The sequence below is a fragment of the Chroicocephalus ridibundus genome, chromosome 14 (genome assembly GCF_963924245.1).
Source record: "Chroicocephalus ridibundus chromosome 14, bChrRid1.1, whole genome shotgun sequence".
Taxonomy (NCBI): domain Eukaryota; kingdom Metazoa; phylum Chordata; class Aves; order Charadriiformes; family Laridae; genus Chroicocephalus; species Chroicocephalus ridibundus.
In genome coordinates, this window is record NC_086297.1 from 8,150,520 (window position 1) to 8,175,541 (window position 25,022).

A 25,022-nucleotide genomic window follows, 5' to 3' on the forward strand; every position below is an offset into this window, starting at 1 on the left:
CTAATCAGAGAATCGGACAGCAAAGCTAAGGAAAAAAACAATTGTCCAAATTTGCTTTCTGTGTCTATTCTTTAGAGAGTAGGATAGTGAATGAATCAGACAACTACTTTGCTGTATACTGACGATTTAGTTTAATTTTAGTTTGCAGCTTTGTGTTAGTGTTAAGGGCAACAATATCAAAGAAATATAATAGATGTATACACATATAAACAATATAAATATGCATATTTTTTAAATGGGGAAACAGAGGCATAGAAGGCTTGCCTAATGCCATACAATAAACTAATGCCACAATGTTCATCAGCATTAGGAACAGAATGCATAGGTCCGGACTTGTGAGCCTTGCTTTAACCATCAGCCAGCTCTTCCTGTTCAGAAACCCTCCTAATGCCCTGCTCTGGCTTTCTCACATACGTATTGAAATGTTATCACAACTGTCTGTTTCTGTGAATCTGTCCAAGAGCAGTCAATGGGTGTTGCTGCTTGTGACCCAGACAGAACAGCTGATCTGCCAAAACAGCTTCACAATTTTACTCGTTACAGACCTCAAGAGCACTTGTGAAGCAGCTTAATCACCATGTGAGACAAACAGGGAGCCTTCTGACTTTTATAGACCAAGAGACAGGAAAAGTTAGCCTAGCTTCAAAACTAGCAGAAAAAAGGTCCAAAACAAAACCACCTATGAGTGTTACAGTAAAGCTGAGTGAATTAGGAAGAACGTAATAAAAGCAGATTCACTTCTGTACCACATGTGTTTCTATGGTCACAAAGGGAAGAAAGGACAAGATGGTTATAAAAACGACTATGTAGAAAACGCTGCTTTACCGGGGAACTGTAATAGCCATTGCTGACATTAAGAAATTAAACAATAAAATGAGTTGGCTGGGGTCATCCAGAGCTGCTTAAGCTCTGAAAGAAATCTGTAAAAGGGACCCAGATCCAACTATAGTGTGCCATCTCCCTTTCTTTAGTACAAAAGGGCTTCTGCTTTCTTCCTACTCCCAATTCAGTCATCTGTCATTTTCAGGATAGCTTGGAATTGTCAGTTCAATTACCTTTCAGTTCAGAGGAAAACAAAGCAGATGCTGTTTATTACTAAGAATCTCTCTCTTTTGAGGAATGTATCTTCTCACTTATTTTTTTATAATTAGACATTTAATTACATGCATTTCCCTTATTTATTAAACAATACACAGGAGCTGGGAGGTAATATTCAGCTAAAATGAAATACTGTCTTCCTTTTAGCTATGGTAAAAGTATTGGTCAACTCAACTCAACTACTGCTTTTAATTTTTAAGGCTCAGACAGGTTTTGTATCAATCTTCCCCTTTTAATTCCTCTTATCACTACACACATTAGAAATATGGTCAATTCCTATCATCTGTCATGAAATGTGCGAAGGGGTGGGGGAATCAGACATACAGCAATTGCCTTTTCTAAACAGTACAAAATTTTCTCACCGATTTAATTAATTTTTAAATTATTTTACATGACTGTTCAGAAATGCTACTCATCAAATATTGATTAAAATGCAACTTCAACATCTTGCCAGAGACCTTAATTAAAAAAAAGGCAAAGAAAGATTTTTTTTTTTTTTTTGCATACAATACCTGCTTTAAAGTGGTCCTACTCAAATTTTCATGTCTGCTCTACCCGCAGCAGCACACTGATGAGGACTGACTGAAAGGCACATGCAGGGAGGTCAAATAGTTCCTTTGGATATGTCAGGCAGTGCAAGCCATTCAGAGGCGGAAGCTTACTGCAAACTGAGCCACATCCCTGCCCATATGTTGTGGTCCCAAGAGGAGACAGTATATCCCTGCGCTGAAAACATGGTGAGCATGAAATTAAGCTTTTTAAGACTATGCACATAGATTTTTAGTAGACATTTCATTTCTGTAAACTCACTTCCTACCAAAATGATATAGGAGGCGGCCTTTACACAGTGAAACAATTCCAAGAAGTACAAGGATGCAAAGAAAAGCACCCAAGGAACAGTTTAAATAGCTATTTTGAAGCAAGTATGGGAAGTGATCTTAATCGGCAGGCAAAATTGACTGATCTGAGCTTTCTATACCAGAATATCACGTAACTATAAACATCCAAAAGTAGCATTATCTTGTTTACCTTTAGACCACTCATTCACAATTCCGAAATATTAAAAAAATAGAGAGGATGATGACTTAACCTAAGAGAGTACTTTCTTGTAGAACAGATCTTTACACCAAAGTTCTCAGACCCAAAAATCATACCAGTTTAGTGCCATTTGAGTACTTCACAGCATTTGCCTTTTGAGTTTTCCCTTCGTCATCTAGTACTAGAATACATGGGAAAAGTGCTCTCCGGATACCTGCCCTATTTCTGAATCTATAGCAACATTGTCCAATTCAAGGGTGTTTCTGCTCTTGCAGCCATCCGTGTAATAATGCATTTTGATAATGTTTTCTGCTTAATCTTAACACATTTTACAAGCACTGGTCCCTAAATCGCTCTGAGGTGAAGTTAGATCAGATTTATCAGGGAGGAAATAAAGGCACAAACAGGTTAAAGGCCTGGTCTATCAGCCCCTATAACGGCACATCTCATTGACAGAAATGCTATACACAGCATACTTGTGAGTGAAAACAGGTTTTATTAGTGGCTTCTTCAAAACCCACAGGGAATCAGTGTCAGAGGCAAAATAATCCAGACTCCGGATCTCTGTTCAAGATGTATCTTTACTCTGACCTTTTATTTACAGCCTTCTACTAATTAAGTAGATTTTATTGGGCGTGGAACAACCCAAAGAGGAACTAATGAGATGCTCGTGCAGCACTAAGCACAACTCACAATCTTATGTTATTACAATTCCAGTAACACATTCATACTCTTCCTTGTACTGTCTCCAAATTACACCATAAAGTTCCCCAGACCAGCCATTTTATTTCCTTCTAAGACACCAAATACATTTACAGTGTCTTTCAAGTGTATTTGAGTTGTGGGCTTTTTTTTTTGTTGTTAATTGATTCTAGGGAATTGTTCTGGGTAACAAGCTCAGGAAAACCAGTTTTGTGGCCTTCATTCTCCTCACTAAAATTGAGATTGTATTTAGTATTTAAGACCTGAAGTCACACTTGTAGAACTCCTGCACTCTGTGTATATCCAGACCCTGTGAAAACAAGACTGTCTCAAAGGAGTATCAAGTACACTCCCAAACTACTACATTCTTGTCCAAAACTGCATCTGTAGGGAAAATCAGTGCAGAGCTTAAGTTCTTTGTACAATTTATTCCCATAAAATTGCAAACAACTGCACCAGGCTTTGGCATCTGTAGTTTAGCAAACTAATGAACATCAGTTTTGTAAAGAAAAATATCACATGGTAACTGTTGCATCACAACCTGGGATAATACAAGCTCTGCAATGAATTACAGGAATGGGGAAGGAACTAAAACTAAGGGACATGCATCTTTGTGATGTAGACAGTCCACTAAGAATTCAGAAGGCAAAACCCAGATCTCTAAACAGAGGCACAGAAATGGTCCATCTGCCTCACACCTCTGATTTCCTTTCTAGATTCTGCAGTGGCTTAGATTTCCCGTTAGATTACCGGCTTGGTACGTTTGTGTGCGCCTTCCCACCACGACTTCCTGTGCATCTGGCACCCAGCGTGGGCATTCACCTCACAGCTCCTTTGAGGCGTCCAGTCAGTTTGTTACTTTACGGCAAAAGCAGCTTTTCAGAGGAAGATCTGCAGGTGTCACCCTCCCCTTGCAGAGGCACAGCCCTGGCAACGGGATACCCCTTCTCCCTCATCCTGGCTTAACTGGGGCACCCACCACGGCCTGCCTTCGCCAAGAGGATGGAGCCTTAGGCCACGGGCCGCTCTTGGGCTCTCTCCACCCCACCCGCATGCCCTTCGCCCCCGAGTCACTTCACTGCCCCTCAGCACCGTCCCTCCGACGGCATCTCGACAGCCGCGGGGCCAGAGGGATCGCCGCTCCGCCGGCCGTGCTCCCCGCCTCAGCGCCGCCGCCGGGGCCAAGCCGCCGCTCAGGCTCCCCTCAGGTTTAGCCCCGACCTGCCGCCAGGGCGGATGCTCGGCTTCGCGCGCCACCCTGGCCGAGCCAATCACCGCGCGGCGTACGGGTGGCCGCGCGGGATCTCACCAACCAGACGCCGGCTTCTTGAGGCCGCTCCGAAGTGCCACCGCGGGTCCCCGGCGCCGTGGCCTCCCGCTTTGCCAGTGACCCTGATGGCGGCCCCGGCGGCGCGGGGGGAGGTCTGGCGGGCGAGCGGCTCCCCCGCCGAGATTGCCCGGCGCGGCTGGTGAGTAACGGGCCGGGCGGCGGCGGGGCGCGGCCGGGCTCCGTCCCGTCGGGAAGGAAGCAGGGCCGGAAGGGCCCGCCGCTTCCCTCAGCGGGGTCCCCACCTCGGCCGGGGGTTGCCCGCCATGGCGGGGGAGGCCCGAGGCAGAGGTCCCGCCGCACCATTCCCCTCAGACACCCTCCCTTGGCACCTGGCCGGAGCGTTACCTAGCGGCTGATGAGAGAGAGGAAATAAGGAAAAAAGCACCACAAACAAAAAAAAGGCGCTCCCACATGTGTTGGCGGCTCAGCGCCCCCGGCGGGGCTTCCCTGCAGCCGGGAACAGGCTCCGCGGAGCATCCCCCGCCGGGCACCGGCCTCGGCCGGCCCCGCAGCGCCCAGCGTGGGGGGCCAGGCCGAGCCCAGTGTGCTACAGCAGCTGCCGTTTTGTACTCCGCGGAAGGGTTTTAGGGATGATCCCAAATTCTGACTAAAATGTCCCAACAAGTTCACCCAGATCCCCTCCAAGCTTGGATAGCAGCCTCGACTGGGCCTGTCTTGTCCCGCTCCGCTCCTGCACCTACCTCGTTGTAGTCTTTTCATCAGCACAAGGTCATGGCATGCTTCATTTTGCCTCACATCCACTTGTTTTATTTCCAAAAGCTGTGATCCATGCAGTCCTTGGATTGCACTACATGACTGTTTGTTCGTTGTTCAGGAGCTTTCTCCTATCAGGATAACACAGGCCATCATTGACAAGAAAAGGCCTAAAAATCCCATTACATAAAACACCAGAAGTTTTTATTACATGATACTATCTACCCAAGCAATAGCTAGAGAGAAAGGGAAAACCCACAAACAGAAGAGGATGGTGTTTTAATTATGCGTTTAAGACTGAGTTTTCACAGAAGGACAGCTTGTGCCACAGAAGAGTTTCTTTAAGTTAGCTTTATTAGTCTTAAAAGTTATAGCAGCAGATGAGCCTAAGCACCCATCCATCTTCCGAGGCAGCCACCAAGCAGTACATATTTTCACATTTTCTGAGAAAAGGAAGCTGCTATGGCATGCTTGTCTGAAGTCATATTATTTCCCCCAGCAATTGTAGAATAAAAGACCTAGCTGAACAGACAGCTCATACACAGCGAGATACAATGGTATAGTAGCACACAATCTCTATGAAACACTATAAGTTCCTTAGAAACACAAGTTTCCGTATAAACAAACTGTTACTTAACAGCTGCTGTACTGCATAAAATTGCAGGGATTGCTCAAATATAGCAAAATTTGAATAATCTAACAAGCAAACTATATTTACTTTCCAAGAAGCCTGCTTAATACAGGCACACATATAAATAGCTACCCTATGCTGGTTTTATGCAAGATATCTTTTGTTCTTTAGTGCTTTATATTTCTTTGTTGTCTTTTACTCAAGTACATCAAAACACTTTACATAATATTCTTAACTGTGACCTTTTAAATCAAAACATTACCAACATTTTTTAATCTGATGGTAAGATTAAGACATTAGTGCTTTTAGCCTAGGTCACAAAACAAATCAATATTGCTACTCCAAGTGGAACCAAGAAAACAAACCTCCTTCCTCTAATCTTCGTATTACAGCTCTAACTGTTTAAGTCTCTCTATCGATGAGGCCACCCTTTCTTCTATTAGAGTCCTCCCCAAACTATCTACTAGAAACCACAGCAAACACTCCAAACACCAAAATGCTGGAAGCAAAAAAACAGACCTTGACAAGGGATGGGCTGGGAGGGTTTATGTACACCTGTGGCTGCGTGGGGCTGGCCAGGAGCAGGGCTGGGGCCACGGGTGATTGGCCAAAAGGCAAGTCCTTTTTTGGGGTTGGTGGAAAAGAGAGTCCTGCTAGGGCTTAGGCAGCATTGTCCTGCCCCCAGGCCTGCAGGGAGCAGGGTTTGGTTTGGGTTGGTTCTGTTTTTAATATGTGTGATAATGTGTGGGACCATTTGTACACTAAATGGGGTACTTTGGATCTCTGTCCAGAATACTCTTGAGTGAATGGTGGAGAGAAGTTCTTAAGGAGCTGCAGAGAGCTCCTCTGTTTTCCTTTCATAATAGAGTGAGTCAGCTCACTGTCCTATTTCTAGACATGGTTCATCATACAAATGTTCATCATAAAATTTTCATGGAGCTTGTTGTGAGAATACCAAAATACAGAATCTGCTGAACCGATTGGTGTCTTTTCTACATAAGGGCTCGGCTTTGCTTTGAATCAGTGCATGAACTTGATCTTGTTAATGGTCATCAGGTGCTGGGCCTGCTTTGGGGAACTCTCAGAAAACACTTTTCCCATCAGCATGACATTTGTTAAATATCTCCAAATGGCAAACATTGGTGTAAGAGTGCTTTTGCCTAGATTTACTATAAACTGTGCATGTAACACACTTAGTTATAAACTGGAACTAAGAGAAAAAGCTGCACTTTTTTCTGTGAGTCAGAGTACATCAGCAAAAATTGATTTTCTAGAAAGTCCTATAAATACAGCATGGGCTTTTTTATTTTATTTTGGGCTGCTGCCTCTTTGTGGTTTTCTAGCATTTCAGGATATGTATTTTTTTTAATGGCAGTTATACAATCCTGGTTACCAAAATAACCAATATCATGATGATGAATGACAGCTGTCACTTTTGCTGTGAATTGTTCCATACATTTGCTGTGAAATGTTTTAGTTGTCATTCAAGGCATCGTGCCACAAAGCACATGATGTCCCATTGCTCTGCAGAAGCTGGAGGGGCCCTTACAACTTTCAGAATTGTGCCTTTTGTTGCATTTTTCACTTTGATCCAGACTGAATACATGCTGTGCCTTTCTGTGGCAGGCTTAGAGTACCTGAAGCAGAAAGGATTAATTTCCAAACACTTTTTTTTTTTTAACACAGTAAAGAAAAATGAACACAACAAAGATCTTTCAGATTTCTTATACCGTAATTTGAAACAGTATTGGCCCCTGTGGAAACAGTAAGGTAGGCTAAGCTAGTTTGATCATTCTTTTGATCATACCCGTCAATTACTTCTCAACTCACCAGAAAAAAATTAAAACAAAAATAAATGTGTTCTTTCGATTGTGTAGCATCTTGTTTTACCAATCTTAATCTTGCAAGTAAACTGATGGTCTGACTCTTGCAAGCATGCCAAAGCTATTTCCTACTCCCCTTCTCCCTCCTTGTTGCTCAGCTTTCATTTTAAGCCACCACTGTCCTTTGAAACAAGTCTAATGTGCAAGTCCTGTGCTGAAGAAAGAAGGAAGGAGTCAGAGATATTTTTTTATTGGAAAACTCTCAGCAAGTAAGGTTTAAACAAAAACTAATTTCACCCCCAAAAGGCACACTTGTCAGTTGGAAGACAAAGTTTAAGTTCATTTCAAGTTTGATCCTGTTCCCAATTCATGGCAGAATAGATCTCTCTCTCTAATTCCTGTAATTTGGCAAGGGAAGCGGAGCCTGTGTGAAATAGAGTCCTGATCACAGCCATGCACAAATGAGATATTTGACCACTACTGAGTTGATAATACTTAGCGCATACACAACAGTAGTTCAGAAGATCTCACTTACTTTACAGCTACTACTACATTTACTTCACAGTTCCTCTCTGAAGCAGATATGCGTATCCCTATCTTAATTTAGGGTTATTGAAGCAGAGAATGTTTAGCTGGCCCAAATTCGACAAGTTTTTTCACAAGCAGATACTGAAGCCAAGAAATGTGTCTGCCAGCTCCCTTGCTGTAATTATTTTGTGCTTGCAGTGGGTCTCAGAGCAATTGACAGTATCACTTGATGCACCTTTGGAAGCCCATATATCAGCAAATGTGCCCATGTTGCAAATTATGAGGCAGACATCAGCTACTCATGAGTAGGAAGACCGTATGGTTCTGGTGATATCAAAACAATCAGCTCTAATCTAAGCCATTTTCTCCAAGGCTTTTTTTGGTTATTATCTGTTCCCCCGTGTTTCTATTCTCGGCGACAGATCAGGCTTCTGTTCTTGAGGAATTCACTTTTGGCAGCAAGAAATGTTCAGACTCCCCATCATTTTTCATAGAGTAATCTATGTTGGGAATTTTCAGTAAATAACATGAAAGCATCAGTGATTGAACACTTTAGGGAAAACAGTATCATTAGGTTGATTTATTTTTCTCCCTAAAGACTTGCAGCTTCAGAAACACATTTTTCTTTCCAAGTGTCTATAGGTTGTATAGGTACCCAATCTTTCTGGTTTGATAGTTGTTTTCTGGGTTCTGTACGTACTCTATCATGCTGTATTAGTTATTAAATTTCAACAGTGATACCTCATACTGATGTTGTGAGGTTTGGTAAGTTGTCGTGCTTTGAAGTCCTTAGATTTCAAAGGAGATTCTGAAAGCACAGTGTTTGTTACCTATATAAATACACTGACTGCATAAGACAGTGTCATTTGAAAGATGATTAGGCAAACAAAGTTTGGACCTTCATAAAGCTCTGCTTCTGCTATTCAGAAGGATGTTTCAAACACTTGTTGATACTCAGATCAAGCTACAAGACTTACTCTTTGCTCTGGGCACTTCCAAACAGAAATGAGTTTGGGGTGATGGGAATGTATTTTTCAGACCTGAAATGGTCTGAGTATCAGATACACATGGGAACCTGAGCACTGAACTCATTCACTCTTCTAAATAAATAAAGATATTCTGACATGCATTGCAGACCTCTCCATATAGCTTATGGGCTAACTACTGGCTGAGTTCAGCATACTGGATTTTCAGAAAGTTATTTTGCTGCTAGTGTGCTATGCATTGGATTGAGTTATTTTATTTGATGGACCCTGTGTTGGGTTTCACTCAGCCTAGGGATTTGGAAGTATTTCTCAGGCTGAATACAGCATGATGACACTTAAACACCACATCCAGCCATTTTCAAGTTTCATGGACTGCTCTAGGTATCCTGAGGAGGATGGAGTGTGCTGGGAAAGTGAAAGGAGTAAACTTGCTGCCCTTGGAGCCTCTGGTGTGTGATTAGAGCAACCACAACTTCAGGCATGTCTGACTGTCTGCAGCTGAATACTTGACGCCCACTAACGTGTTCCAGCAAAGCAGTCCCACTTCATTTCTGTCCTGCTGTCTGGCAGAGTTTAACATGTCGACGGCATGAGAGACTAATTGCCTGGGCAAACAGAAGAGAGATAAGTACAGGGAGGACAGAGGAAGGCAGATGCTCTAGTATGGAAGAAATAGTAGTGCACAAAACACCTAGGATGGGTCCAGAGCGTGTTGAGTCCCTGCTGTTGGGTAGGGGCCATGGCAAGACACGTGTCCGGTGGTGGGAATTACAGCAATTCCTGAAACAGAAGAGTCTGGGAGGGGAGAACACAAGGACCTTGTCAGGGATGGAGTGGATGAATGCATATCTCTGCAGATCTTCACGTTGCCTGCGGAATTCATGGACTGCTTCAGCTCATATTCACTCTTTCCAAGCAATCTTTCATCTTTTTAGCACCCTGATTGTGTATCCTCCTTCCTAGCACTAAAGGACTTCAGGGTGGTGTTCCTAAGCATGTGGATGATGTGCCTTGAACTTTAAGGAATGGTGTGTTTTGCGTTCAGGATCACATTTCGCTTTGCTGCCTAAACCAGAATGTCACTCAGGGCAGTGCAGCAGATCCTGCCCCCTGCCCTCCAGCTGGAGCCACCCGCCGCTGCTGGTGATACGGGCTCCATGGGATTAGCACAAACAGACCAGGATGTTTTTTCTTGTTCTGCTTTTGTGACTTTGGCTTCCCAGTTACCCACTTGTGTCACGGATAATTACACTTTTGAAGTCCAGATCCACAGAGAAATTCAGGCACTTAATTTTTGTTTGAACGAGTGAAAGCATGGTGCAGAAATCCTTAAGTAGATCTACTACTAAATATTGTGTCAGAGGGGAGTAAGACAAATCATAGATTTATTTCTTAGCCCTTTTATGGTTAGTGATCATTTTGTCCTTAAAATCACCTCCTCTTGCCTTCCCTTATATTGAAGTCACTCTCAAGTTAAAGGCAAGATACCGAGGCTCTGAGCTGCTGTGTGCAAGCATACAAAAGTATGATTTCCTCCTTCCCACTTTCATCCCTCTTTGTCAGCTGTTCTCCAGTAACTTTGTCTGATCCTCTCATTGCAATTCCTAATTGGCCTGGCAGGGATATGAAATGACTGAAAATAGCTTCATTCCCTTGGTGCATGCGTATTGAGAAGGGTCATAGAACAGAAAAGTAGGGCAGAGTCCAGCCTTGTGGCTCATGCTAGCCAACTGTCAGCCAAAAAAATAGCACTTGCAGGTGCTGGTTGCTCTACTGCAAGCAGTTCTTTGGTAACCAGCAGTTTGCTGAATGCTTGATGCTTCCCAGAATGCAGGTGCAGGACTCGCCTGCATGAGAGGAAATACCGACATCTGACTCTTCGGTGTGGGAGAGATTTCTGAGTAAGCTTTGGATGCCTTTTGTTTTCCTTGAAATGATGTAGCATGACAGAGAGTAATGCTGCAGGTGACTGCCACAAGGATGGGATCTCCAGAATCCTTCTTCTTTGAAGAAGGCATTATGGTATAGACCAGAGTAGTAAATCCCAGCTGGCAAAAGCCAGTCCTGTTGTATCTAGGAAACGTGTGGGTGGTTTGGATTGATTTGCAGATCCAGCTGCTTTCTTGTTTGTTTGGTTATAAGAGAAGTATATGTCCGAGCCCTGAGTTGGTGTGTGATATTAAAAAATAGTACCAAGCATTACTAACCAACAAAAAGACTTTCCCAAGATCAATCATAGCATAATCTTATAATATCTCATTATGTTTATATATAAGGGAATCCTCCAAAGCAATGTACACAGATCCTTTGTTCTGACCAGAAAAGACATTTTGCATATGTGGAAGGAGAACAAATTTCTGCCACTGGCAATCAAAGGGGAGATGGGCTAAAAAAAAAAATAATAATAAAATCCTAGTTCCCTGGTAATCTGGAATTGTTTTTATGACTTCTGGCCTACTTAGTGGTGGTCAGATACATGCTCAGCCCAGCAGCATAGTCTTGTCAAAGACTGGATGTGTTGTTCAGCAAATGGAAGAATCATTACTGCAGGCTCCATTAGAGATTAGCTGGACAAAGCTCCTGTTAGATAAGAATAGCAAGACAAATAGCTGTGGGTGACAGCATGCTCCAACACCTGGTGGAATCCAGCGCTTTGTCAGCTTTCTTTGGAGGCTTGCCCAAAAGCGTGTCAGGGCTGCAATAATACTCTTACTCTGAGCTGCAGGGAAGTTAGTTCATCTACTGCTGCCAGTTTTGGGGGGGCTTAAGCTAATGGGATCAGTTCTGAGTAAGAGGAGAGTTGAGGTACTATTAGAAGCACTTTCAGCTCCTTCTTTTAAAGACCAATCCTGTAATTTGAATTTTGTGAATTTCATCACTTCCTTGTCAAAAAGGGAGTGATATGAGGAGATTGACTGCTTCCCTTCTGTTTCCACAGATGGCGATGTGCTAGGTCTAGCCAAGCTCATCTCTACCTAGGAGACATTCTCCCCTGAGGAGAGAGGTATCCTCTTTTGCTGGACATGGTTACAGAACTGCATAGCCATGGACCTCAAGGAGAAGTGTCAGGTAAGTTTCGTGATAAGGGTAATGCCCAACTTACATGTTGAGTCCTTTTAATTGTCGCCATATGGCATTATTATGCCTGGTTATTACCAAAATTGAGACTTCTGTCACGTTCACAATCCTAGGGTTATACTTGTATCGGTATGTAAGTCCTTTGCAGGCTGCGACTGAGCACCATGGTGGAACAACGTAGCTGAAGTATATGCTGTCACATATGCTTTGTCTTTCTTAAGCTTTAGGGACTGTTACCTTGGTTTTATTTGAGAGGCTGAATTTGCTGCAAAGTTTTTTTTAAATAAACTATGGTGATGAAATCGCCTGAGTCCAGTTTTCCCGATGATAAGTGTATGTATTTCTTCGTCAATTGCATGTCTTTCTAGGCAGTGCTGCAGGATAGTATTTCAAGATCTGGTTTAGAAAGTGCCAGATAAGTCTACATATTGTATGGAGGGGCAATCTGTCTCTTGCTATTTTGCCATGTTTTGAGCTTCAAAGGAAAAAGGATAGAGATCTTCATGAATAGCTCCTTAGAAGCTAAAAAGACATATCTGCTGTGGCTGACAGGAGACTGTAAACTTGGCACATGTTACTGCTTCCCAAAAGTAAAATGATTTTGATTACTTCAGCGAGTAGGCTGCTGGTCATTTATGTTTTAGCCATGTTTCATCAGCCTACTGAGTATTAAATGTACTTCTCACTCAAAAAAGTGAACTGGTCCTAATTCTGGATCCCAGTCAGAAATGGGACAGGTAGTTTGAGACCAGTGGAGAACACTATACGTGCCAAGATCTCAGCTGACTCTGGTAAGAGAGCATTCTTGGCTTTCCTTTTCGGTGTCCCGCTTCCCACCACACTGTAGTCTTTGTCTGCCAGATGACGTCTGCTGTCTGTGTTACTCTGCGTGCATCCCTTTCTTGCAGTCTTGTTTACAGCCCTTCCAGCATCAAGAAGGGGTTTTGTTCATTAGTGCAAAGTACCTGTCAGATAATCACCTAGACTCAGACCTGCTCTAAAAGATTACTACAGCTGTGTAAGTGACTTGAAAGGTAATCAGTTTTTCATATCAGCTCTTGCACTTGCCTGCTAGACTTCTTATTTGCTGGGTTTCCAGTTCTGTAGTGTGCTACACCAGGAAGGCCTGGGTTTACTCAGTCCTGAACCTCTCGCTGCTGGTATGCTCGGAGGATGTGTTTGAACTGTGTTGTTCTATATAAAATTGCTGTATTACTGTGGAGGTAACATTCCAATGAGGATAATTATCTATTTATTCTCTTGTTAATGACGTCATGGGCTAATCTGGTATTGATCATTTTAGGAGATGACGCAATTACCATTCTGTACAGGGATGTGTTCTGTGTAGGCTCCGAGAGCCCAATGCTGGCATTGCTGCATCCACGGCAGAGCACAGCGGGGACACTTTCACTGTAGGTTGCTATCTTTGGTTCATCTCTCTCTCTCTCATATGACATTCTTCATTGTACAACACAGGAAGAGCGTATCAAATTGCTGGACAGACAGCAGAGGGGACAGTATTGTAATAGACCTTTAAAAGGCCTATTAGGAGAGTGTCCTGCACAAGAGATTATGGGGAATCATGGAGTTCTGAAGTCCTAGTCTCCTTTCCTGACTTACTGAAGTTTTTTCTCCCTCCTTTCTGAATGGGGATTTAAAATGAAGCAAAAAATCACCACACTCTTTTCAATAGGAATTATAAAAAACACTGATACATAGGTATCAGTGATGCATTTTACAACTTACTTCGTTTGGATTCTGAGAAAAGACTATGGTTTTATTCTTGCTAGTAGTATATTATTTGATGTTAAGGAGTTTGCTCCTATTTTTTTTTCAATACTGCGGATCCTTGTTTCATCCCCTTTAAGGTGGAATCCATCTTCCTTTCCAAAGTGAAGAACTTGGACATATATATGCTGATAAGGGAGTAAGTTAACCTGCTATGTAACCTCACTAGTAAATTTGATGTGCTAGGTTTGTTTTAAAATGCTAAAAATAAAATGAACCCAAGTGAAAACATCAGTCCCAAATCTAGTTGAAAGCAATCTCTTTGCTCTAATATATGTGTGTGATGAAGAGTTAGCACTCCTGGAACAGAAGATGGGCTCTGAGCACTGCTGTGGCACAGACATCTGTCACTCAGAAGGATGAGAGACGTGTCCTCTGGCTCCAGTCAGCTAATACAGTTCCGTTGTCAGAAATAGCTGAGGATCAGAGTTTGTCAGGTGTAATGTAGGCCGCCTTCCAATTTTTGCCAGAAGCCAGACACTGCAGAGAAAGGCAGAGAGTATTTTAGGAGTAGTGCCAAAACCTTCTTAAATTAAATGTGCTGATATCTTGTTCTTTCCCCTCTTCTCCTGACTTTAATTTTCTGTGTATTTCTGAAGTGAATTTAATACTTGTGAAAGGTGACAGAATCTGCTCCAAGACCCACTCAGCATATCCCAAAACAGACAGCAACATTGATTGCCGCAGGACAGTACGAGGCTCATGAGTTTGAGTTACTTTAGATGTAGGCTGTATTTGCAGCAACGCAACTGTTAAAAATCATTGACATCATCCATACCACAGTTACCAATAACAACACTGTATTATCCCAGTGTAATTGCTGCAGCCTGGAGACAGCACGGTGCCTCCTGGCCAGAGCCCAGATGTGTATTCAGGGAGCCTGTGCCGTACTCCACATTGCTCCGGCTACGGCACTGTTGGTCCTGAGCTCCCTTGTTCCAGGATGCAAAACAAGAGCTGCAGTCCTCCCTTTGGACTGAAAAGCAGCCCAAGTCCTTTTCCTCTTCTCATCTTGCCAGTAACAGTATCTTTGGTTTTTATTCCCTGCTGTTCTCTAAAACCTCAGCTCTTCTTCCAAGGGCTTTTTCACAAACTGATGCTTTCTCCACAGACGTCTCTCATCTATGCTGCAGTTTTTGTATGGGTCTCAGTCCCTTCCCTCTGCCTTTATACTCAGCCTTTTATTTTAACCCAGAATTTTATCTTCAGTTCTCAAGTTTACAGCTTCTGCTCTTTGAAAGATAGCATATTCTGTTATTTAATGCACAAATGCCTGTCCAGATGCAATTTATGATACCAGCTGACATCAGAAGAAAGCTACATAGTACAAATTACTGCCCTACACAAAACACTTTGGAGCAAGGTCTCTCAACAGTGAGGTAAACAAAAGGAGGCAATTTGATCCATTTCCAGTTGTGGTCATGACCAAATCTGGATTTTCAGAGCTGTAAGAAAGTTGTGTTGGGACCTCTTAACTGGATGAAGCACAAGGGGGTTATTCCTGGTATTGCACTGTCACCAGCAAGTTGTTTCATTGATGTTCATTCGAGTCTCCAGAAGGTGCACAGCCAAACAGCTCAGCAAGCACTGAGATAGGAAGGGGCTGATACATGTACATTGTGTGAGGGTTTGCCCATTCTAACCCCATGTTATTGTTGTTGATGCTTTCTTTTTTCTCCTTACTTTTTTTCTTTGTGTTGAAATGAGTAGGTGAGTAGTTAGCAGGAAAAGAGGAAGGAAGCAAAAATTGTGCCATTAGGACATTTGGTTCCTCTCTGCCGTTTAAAATTGTTGTCTAGGTAACAAAATGCCCTACAGAAGAATGAAGGATGTCTTGCGTCTTTCTCCCCACTTTCTCCTGATGTGACATAAAATGCAGTGTCTATTTCCCTTCAGCTTTAAGAGCTTTGTGAGATTATATACCGATGTGTAACTCAGTGCAGACACAGAGCTGATAACTAGTTCTTTCAGGAGTTGTCTTAGATCTAGCCTGCATTTGGTTTACTGTAAATACTGAGGCCTCTTAATCTCTATACTTCTGGTTTTAAACACAGAATATGGGCTGTGCTTATTTAGACATCTGAATCTCAGGGAAGGAAAGGAAGTGAAAAGCTTGGCTAGGGTTGGTAGACAAATCCTGACACCTGTACGTGGTCTTCAAAGCCACATCATAGCTTTGAATATCAGCATGATAAGCTGAGACTGGAAGCTTTTCCAGTGCCTGTCTGTTCCATTCTGTACCGGCCAGCTGTAATCCTTGGCAAGCTATTGACGTGGTTCTTGGCTGGGCCAGTTCTTTACCCCTTTCTATGTGGAATGAATGTAATTAGTTTAGTGATTGCTCTGCAGAACTGGGAAGCCCCAGACAGAATCAGGACAGCACTGAAGCAGGAGCTATATAAAAACCCACTTATAAAGGTGCTTCCCTCCAACAATGAGAAGGAAACATTCCTGTAAAAGATGAGAATGAGAGAGAAGACTCGTTCCTTCTTCACCTCCAAAGGCCTTTTTATCCCATTACCTGTTGTTTTAGCCAGCCCTTCCCTGTCTACACTAATCCTTTGCCTCCTCTGTGCCACTGCCCAGGTGTCAGTAAATGGGGAGCCGCAGGGATGGCAGGGCTATGAAAAATTTGCATGAACCTTTTGTTTTAGATTGTGAGGCTCAGGAGGTATGAACATTGGATGCTGATAGGGGCTTTTGCTGCTTACTCTATCAACAAAAGAAGAGGGAGGGAATGTTTCAGACTGGACCTGTAACCATCTCAACTTGTTTAAATAGCAAACGCTTATTTTTTTAAATTGAGCCTGAATCCAAAGCTGTGGAGTCATCTGGAAGTCTCTCCTAGATTTATATAAGGGAGTTAGTATTCCTGGGTCTCTCTGTCCCAATCTAGTCTTTTCCTTGCCTGTTCAGGTGTTCCTTCCCCCGTAGTATATTTTATAACACTTTGTCCTTTCTAATTTGCCATCTGCTTTTCCACAGACCCCTGTCCGTCAGCATCAGCCCTTACTGTGCATGCATATGCATCTCTACAGGCAGGGAACCGAGGGATTCTGGCTGCATCGGCTCCATCTGATGAATGGACCATTCTTACAGACATCTGGTGCTATCCTGGGCAAACTTTCTTCTCTCTGCCTTTTTTTCCCCCTCCTTTCTATCCCTCATCCCCCACCCCCATCCACCGCCTCCTTGCTGGATATGCAGCGTGACTGGAAACAGGCTGAATTAATCAGCAGACTGGTGCTTCACTCTGCTGCTTCTGTCTCATTCTCTGCAGCGCTGGGCTCTGCACAGTCTTGCTCTCTCTCCCTCTCTGCTCTCTCATTTTTGGAGGGCAGCAGCAGTGCAAGTTGCTGGGGAAGTGGCACAGGAATTTAGCCCAGATGCTCTTCAAGCAGGCCGATCTCTGGATCCCCCATCAAGGCAAATGCCGCAAAGTAAGTTTCTCTCCCTTAACATTTAAATTCAAAATGGCTTTCCCTCTCTCCCTCCCCAACCTGCATCCTGCCTGATGTGATGGTGCATGAAGAGCTTTGAGGTTTTGGGGAAAGAGGTTATGGCAGGACATGAAACAGCAAATGATGATTTTAGCTGTAGAATGGCTTGGTGTTGGAGGGGATGTGGAAAGAAGCTCTGTTTTAAACTGCAGATTTAACCCTAGAACCAACAGGAGGGGCCAAATGTGATTTTAGCTGCCGACTCCTGCTTTGCTGCCCCTCTGCCTCATGACTTAAATTTGTCTGTTTATTCTGTGGGCTTTGATCGTAGCTGTTGAACCTCCTTATCCCTTTGAAACGCCTTGCAGTGCACCTGCTAAGCTGTATCGTAGCTTTAGTCCCCAGAGTCTTCAGATAAAGAAGTGAGGATGGGAAGGAAACTAATGGGGGGAATGAAAGATGTGCTGAAGTTCTGTGGATTTCTGAGCATTGCTGGCCTCTGGGAGGGGATTAGCATCCTCTGGAGTAAGCTCTGCATTGGCATAAAGCAGTATGCTGTGTGTTGAAGCCAGAATAAATACGGATCCCTAACTGCTCTCTGAACTTGGAGGAATACTGTAACTGGATAAATTACAGTACTGAAAGCTCGATAATTGCATTGTACAGGTGAGCTTCAAAGCACTGCATAAACACTGCTTCATCCTGCCAGCAGCCTGGTAGAGCAGGTAACTATGGTTGGGGATTTGCTGCTGCAAACAGGACCAGAGAGACAGACCAGGGAAGGTACAATTCAAAACTGAGCTTTTACCTGGGGAGCGGTCGCGTCTTCCTCTGCTGCTGAACTGCTACTAGCTGAGGGAGAAGCAAAGCACTGGGCTTTGCATTACTCATATGGAAAGGTTGATCGTGCCTTTTGGCATCTTACTCTGTGCTTTATAGCGGGCATAAAATGTGAATGTCATTGTCTGGATTAAAATGGACTCTGTTCACACTAAAATGCAGTGGTGATTCAGACAGCTGATTAGCGTTGCTTTGGCCAGATCTCTCAGAGATCTGTGCTTCTGCAGCTGTGTCTCTTTGCAGTGTAGGTCTGCAGGCCCTGTTAGCGATGAGCTGCGGGGATCCTCAAAGCCAGTATCCACACTAGAGCCCCCACAGGCACCCAGTTCCAAGCTGTGGGGGCTCTTTTGTCCAGGGGCAGGGGGAGGTCTGGGCTGCCATTCATACTGTTGCTGCAGATCGGGGAAGGAGACAGTTGTTGACTATTGCTCTGTCCATTAATTTGGGCACTGCTGTGCTGAAGACTTAGCTTGTTTCATTTGAATTGAGACCACCAACAGCTAAGCTGTGTCTGCCAACCTCATGTCAGGTGGCATTTAAATGAAGTTTAACAGCTGTGTTCGTTGTGCCTTCTGGTACCTTTCCCAGCAAGTCCAGTTTTAAAGGCAGTGGTCCCCACAGAGCCATAATCTCCTTGATAGAGCTGCCTGAATCATGCAGTTATAAACATATACTTCTTTCTTCTGTGCTTTCCAGTTGTGTTCAGGTGGGTTGGTGAATATTATCATCTTCACAATGCCTACAGTTGGTATGGAGTTGGTAGTCCCATTATAGAGAGGGGAAACTAAGGTGCAGAGGAGCATCCAATTTTCACACTGCCATCCAGAAATCTGTGGCAGAAGAAGAACAGAATCCAGCTGTCCTGATGGTTAGTCCAGAGTCTTAATGAAACGAACGTCCTATGGAGTAGGAATGTGTCAGGGTGGAGGCTTCATGTAGCCTGGATCACTAGAGAAGCACTCTTGCTAGGAGTCAGGGATCAGACTTCTTTTGAAAAGTAACCAGGTGAACACTAAGAAAGACAAAAAGCATAATCAGGACTAAAGATGTATGTAGTAAAGGGAAACCTTTGCCCAGAATGGTCTATACATTGGCTTTGCTGGCTGCATCTGTATCATTCTGTAGCATGGCCATGCCATTTCAGGCAGCCTGGGCGCTCAGCAGCTGCAGTTGGACAAAGCTGTAGCACACAAATGTATGATTTGCTTTAGAACAAGAATAAATCCCTCTCTACCACTGGCCTGCTGTAAGAAATGTTGCCTGAAGAAATTGAGTGCTCTCATGTGTATGATGTCTGCCATCCTCTCTGATGAGACCCAAAAAACCCCACTGTGTGTCATATTGTGCCTTATCCTAAGCAAGAATCTGACTTGCAGTACTAAATGCAAATTTATTTGGTGGAGTTACTCCTTCTCATGTGTTTTTGAAACTGTGAATAATGCTTACATTTCAGGAGGTGTAATCCCTGAAGTCGATTAATAGCCTGCAAAATGTCATTGTTAAATTAAAAACTGCCTTCTTTTTCTGCTAAGAAATGCAAAATAGCTCTCAGAAAAAGGAATAACATTCTGCTGCCCAGTTTCCCGCCTCCAACTGTTTAAATCTGAAAAGCAATTGAGTAGAAGTGTTAAAAAAGGGGTCTAGTTTGTGCAGCCTGGAAAGAGGGTAACAATCTGACAGCTGCCTCGTAGGGGTTTTCCGTACCACTCTGAATCGGAGGGGTGGAACTGCAGTCTATGAAAATTGAAGCTTCTAGCAAATCTTCTGTTTTCTGTTCCATTATTTGTTTAAACCATCTTTGTAAAGGCAGTTACATTCAAGTGTACAACAGTCTTGGTGAGAAGCCCTTATTCTGCAAGAGACTGAATCCACAGAGGATGGAGGATGATTCAACCCACTTTGCTCTGTAAAGCAAAGAATATATTTGTGCTCCAGTATTATTTAAAAAAATGTTTGGCATGTGTGATACAACACCACATATTATATCAACATTTACTGGCACAACAAATAAGTATGTTACTATGGATGTGTAATGGCTGTACGAAAATACAAGAGGAGTTAATTACACTAATATTTTGTGTCCATTTCTCACCTATATACATTCTGACCTCTGCTTGTTTGTTCCTCTTGAAGGAAGCAGCAAGACCTCTGTCTTTCATCGGATAGCAGAGAGCGTGAGAATAGCTGATAAACTTTTAAGATGTTCTTGAATGGTTCTATGAGTAAAAGAACAGGATGGGAATTTTAGGAGAAGCAATCAGGAACCAGTGGTGATTTTGTGTGAGGATGAAGGTGGGCTGCAGGAGTAGGTGCTGATGCTCAGGAGCAACTTCATATTGTGGGAGGAAAAGTCAGAAGATAACCACTCTTTTCCTGTCTATCAATCTGAAAATGCTTCTGTAAGGCAAAGGAAACCTTTTTTGCTGTGAGCCAGACAAGGCTACAGATTTAAACAAGCTCTTGGATCATTGGGTATTTGCCAACTCTGTCAAACTGTGGGGGCACAATTGAGAGGAGAAGGCAAAGAACAGTCTACTGATTCTGTGGCTCCGTGTCTCCTAGCTCTGAGCTGCTTCTTGTCTCCTTCCTGAAGAGCCAAACGAGCTCCTAAAACTGGTCATTTGATCTAGCTCAGATTCCCTTTCCCTGACAGTGGCAGGCAGGCTAAGCAGTAATTTAACATTTAGGATATTTACTGGAAGTGGAGAATAGAGGAGCCCATTCATGCATCTTTTCATCTTCCCATCCAGTCCACACCTCAGCGCATTTATTCCCTCTAGAAAATAAAATCACGTGTACAAAAAAAATTCTCCCGCACTGTGTGCTTTTTCCTTAACAGCCATCTGCAGATTACAACTCTAAAAGAGACACATTATCATCTGCAAGGCAGAAGGTTGCAATCGTCCTGTGTTTACCTGGCTTCAGTCACTCCTCTCGGCCTAAGGCTGCGATAGCTGGGGTCAGCTCTGGAGGAGCCCTAAGTGCACTTAGAGGTTCGTCCGCTCTCCAGCCTCTCGGGGCAAAGGAGAAAACAACTGCTCATTTTCTCCTCAGGACTTTTTCCCTTTAGGCATGGGCAAAAGGAAAATATAGCCTTTTAAAATGCCTCCTGATACCCATCAGGGGTTTGCTTTCACTGTAACCTGGAATTTACTGTCTGTTTTGTCTTTTTTTTCTTTTTTTTTCTTTTTTTCTTTTTTCTTTTTGTTCTTCAGAGGAAGCCCTATGCTAAGGCAGCTGGGTGGGAAGCTGTCTTGCTGGTTTTTGTTTTGACCTGAAAATTAGAGGATTACTCTTTGAATGCAACTTTCCAAAGCAAAGATGTGAATGTTGTGGTTTTTATTAATGAACTGACACCTCCTGTGAGTGACTTCTTCACCCTGGGGTGCTCACCTCCTGTTTTGTGGCAGGAAGAGCACTTGCAGCTGATGAAAGGCTGGAAAGATCCCTGTGGGACAGCTTAAGAGCGCCTAGGTTTGCCATATGCAAAGGTTTACTTCAGGGCATTTGAAAAATGCCTCATTAGCAGTTGATGACTTAGCAGGGCAGCTCTTGTTGCGAAAACCTAGAGCTGCCCCTTGCCAGGAGCTCAGGGCGGCTCTTCTCGCCTCTCCCTTTCATTCCCTGTTTCCAAGCGCTTTCCCTTGATGCTCACCAGCAGTAGGTTATCTGAGTCACCCCAGGCAGCCTCTCACATTATTACTGTGTTTTGTTTACCAGGCTGGCTCTGTCTGCTTTGCCAAATACTCCATGTTTTAAGTGTCAGGATGGGTGTTTAACAATCCCTGCCCTTCCTGCCGTTCTTCTTCCCCAGCCCTGCCACGCTCTGCACTTGTCCTTTCTCACCTGCTACAGCCACCTTCCTTTGTGGCTGCCCTTACCTTCACTGATACTACGGCAAAAGAGTATCAGCTGTGCATGTATTTCAGCAACCTTTTTGGTTACCTCTGGATTTGCTGCCTTTTTCTGCTCGCTGCTTGCTGTGATGTGGCAGTTTCTCTTTCCAGGCAGTGTGTGACTGTACTAGATGTGGCATTAAGTGCAGCTTTCTTCTCCTTTCTTCTGTAGCTCTTGATGTATCCATTGGAACCAGCTTGGTGGTCTAAGCAGAGTTTGCTTTTCTGTTAAAGTCCCTCTTATGATTGCTGCCTTTCATTCTGTGTCTCTTATTTATTCGTCTGCTTTCCCTGTGCTGGAGAGGATGAGTGTTTTTGTGGGTGCTTTGCTATGCCCCGAACGGCCAGCGGTGAGACAGAAACCTTACTGTGCCTTGCTCCATGTTGCTCTCAGGCACTCCTGGCTGCAGCGCTCCCGTGGTGCAGCAGCATGTCCGTTGCCTGCCATCTTCTCCTCTGGGAGTCTTTTGAGAAACTCCCATGTTTAGTCCTGTGCTGATGTTACCTGGGCTGCTTCCAAGAACAACACAGAACTGCTTCCTCTATTTCTAAAACTGACACAGAGAATGAAAACTACAGCAGGATTATTTTTAGTTCTGTAAAAGTGCAGCTAAAGCAGCATTGCTACACTCTGCCTGGCCAGAATTTGCTGTTTCAACTTGTCCCTGATAGGTAGGGAATGTGTGTGTGTGGTAGCTGGCAGTTTAAAGAGCGTCTATCTGCTATTCCTTGATGCTTATGTTACAGTTTTGGGTTGGACTGTGAGTGCAAATGAGTCTGAAGTCCAAGATTAGTTTCCAGTAAATGTCGATCTCGAAACCACTTAGTTAAGAAACAGGAAGAAAAGTGCAGATCGTGGCTGAGCAGCCCTTGCAGAGCTGGGTATGTGCAGGCAGCTCCTGAAGAGCAGAGCTGCTGCAGTGTGAGACCACGGAGGATTTGGCAGCGCTGGGAAGAGCTGGTGGCTGCAATAGCAGGAAGAGCTGCAGCTCCTGCCCGAGCTGTGTCTGCTGGGCTGCGTCATGCTGGGGGGGACCAGAGGGGGAAGCTTCCTGCCTGCTGTGTGTTCACTAGTTCTGCACTCTGTAAACAGTATAACACACCTGAACATTTCTAACGGGCAGGATATCCTATGTGCTGTACACCCTCAAGGTGTTTGTATTAAAACATGAAATGGAAATGAGAACTTTTATTGACCAGTTCCCAATATCTGCTGTAGCCCTCTCATGGACACCTGCCTGCTTTCCCATGTTGACTCCCTTTCAGTGATCTGGTACGCACAGTACCCCTCAGCAGTCTCTATGATTTGAAAGAAAGCAAAGTGCTTGTGGTCTTGCCCCAGAAATGCAAGTCTTTACCCCACTTTCTTGTTACCAGCACTTTATGGCAGTGTTTTCCAGATGGTACGCTCTTGGGTTGCGTCCTTTCGGGCTGATGCCTCTTTGCTGGCCAGTGAGGGAACAGTGCTCTGGGCTCTGTGTGCTTCCTTCAAGCCCAGATGCCTCCCTTGTATGTTTGTGCAGTTCAGCACTTAAACTTCTAGTGCTTTCTCTTGTAAAAGGAGGAGTCGATGCTGGAGTCGTGTCTCCACCTGAACTGATCCATGGCCTAGCACTTAAATCAGGGGGCTTCTGCGTCAAAGTAGCCACAGAGGCAGGATTCATAACCAAAATTTGTAATGAGCAGTTGTGGAAATCGAACCACTCTTGTTTAGAATTGCAGATATTCTACTACTTAGTTGTTATTACTGTTAGCAAAATCCATCCTGTATCATTAAAATTCTACCATAACTGTGTGTTCTGTTGTCTCCTCAAGCTGATACCAGTTCAAGCCTGTGTAACCTCGGGCCTGAGCAAGCCCTTGTATTGTCTTCAGCCTCTGCTGATTAGAATCTTGTTGTGCAGAAATGACTTGGTATTGTGCTTTGATAAAGTATTTATCCAGCACAGTCAGGACCGGTTTGTTTACCTGATATTATCTAAGTGCTCTAATTCCAGCCAGCAGTCTAAAGTTCACAGGAGGGAAGATGATTTCAGGAAAATGGAGAATCAGACCGATGATGATGAGTGCAAGGCATTCACTGTAGGGTGCTCAGTCAGCCACCAGAAAAAAGCCTAAGAAGAAAATAGGAAATCACTAAACAGTTTGGTTTTTTGGCACCTCAGGATGAGATGACCTCAAGCTTGGGCCTTACCACAAAGAAAGCCCTAACGATCCTGAGAGACCAGTTGTCAGCACTGCTGGAGGGGCATCAGAAAGAACGGAAAAAAGTGACTTCATGGAAGGTGAGGCACCAAACAGCACAAGGTTGGGCACTCAGTCCCCACTTCTCAATGTAAAGCTGAAGATTAAACAAAAGTTGGCTGTATTCCCTCCCAGACTGCTGCTGCAAAGTGTCCAGGTGTAGAACTGCTAAAGTTCTTGGGAACAAAGCAAGGAATCTACCTAAGGGTCTGTTTCCCTCAGCTCTTCTCTCCTGGGTGTTAGAGCTTAGCTCTAACAGGAGCTTAGCTTCACCTGTGAAGGATCTAGGGGTTTCAAGAGCTACTAATATCAGTGTGCCTAGAGGGTCCATATCATGTGGAGAGAAAGATCGGTGAAGCGCTACAGTCTCCCCTTGTCCACCATATTTGTCCGGCATGTGTGTTGAATACAAAGTGCTAGTGTTTATGCACACTACTTAAAAGTGTTCCTTGCCTGGTTAGTGACAGTGGGGCAGCCTGGCACAGACCCTTTTCATTCCTCCAAGCAAGAGTAAAGCAGAGAGTGTTCACTCAGACTCTCCAGCTGAGCAACTGTTAGTGCTGTACCATTTGCATAACTGATCTGGGATGCTCTGTATCATATTCCGGGGTGTTACAAAGTTGTGTTCACCCTGAAGTGTCATCTGCTGCCTTCACCCTTTCTCACTTTGCTTTTTCAAATGTCTGGCTCTGTATTTCATGAATGCTGAATGTCTGCTGCTCTCCTTTTGTAGGAGGTGTGGAGGAGCAGTTTTCTGTACCATGGTAACCGTTGCTCCTGTTTCCACTGGCCTGGTGCATCTCTGATGCTTCTGGCAGTGCTGTTGCTGCTGTGCTGCTATGGGAGCCAGCCACAGGGGAGGTAAGAAAAAATCCTATGCTGGTTA

General features: G+C 43.9%; 1 protein-coding gene across 4 annotated transcripts in view; it reads left to right on the forward strand.

The window, feature by feature from the left end:
- Positions 1-4,171: 4,171 nt before the first annotated feature.
- The window catches only part of TMEM94 (transmembrane protein 94), a 51,585-nt gene continuing 30,734 nt past the window's right edge, over positions 4,172-25,022 (forward strand). For 2 of the 4 annotated variants that reach the window (XM_063352541.1, XM_063352544.1), the window contains exons 1-3: positions 16,954-17,156; positions 24,058-24,177; positions 24,870-24,997. In XM_063352541.1, the coding sequence (XP_063208611.1) occupies positions 17,103-17,156; positions 24,058-24,177; positions 24,870-24,997 (302 nt within the window). In that variant the 5' untranslated portion in view covers positions 16,954-17,102. Of the gene's footprint in view, positions 4,308-11,788; positions 11,920-16,952; positions 17,157-24,057; positions 24,178-24,869; positions 24,998-25,022 lie in introns of those variants that run through there. The other 2 variants (XM_063352543.1, XM_063352542.1) reach the window with 2 other exon arrangements.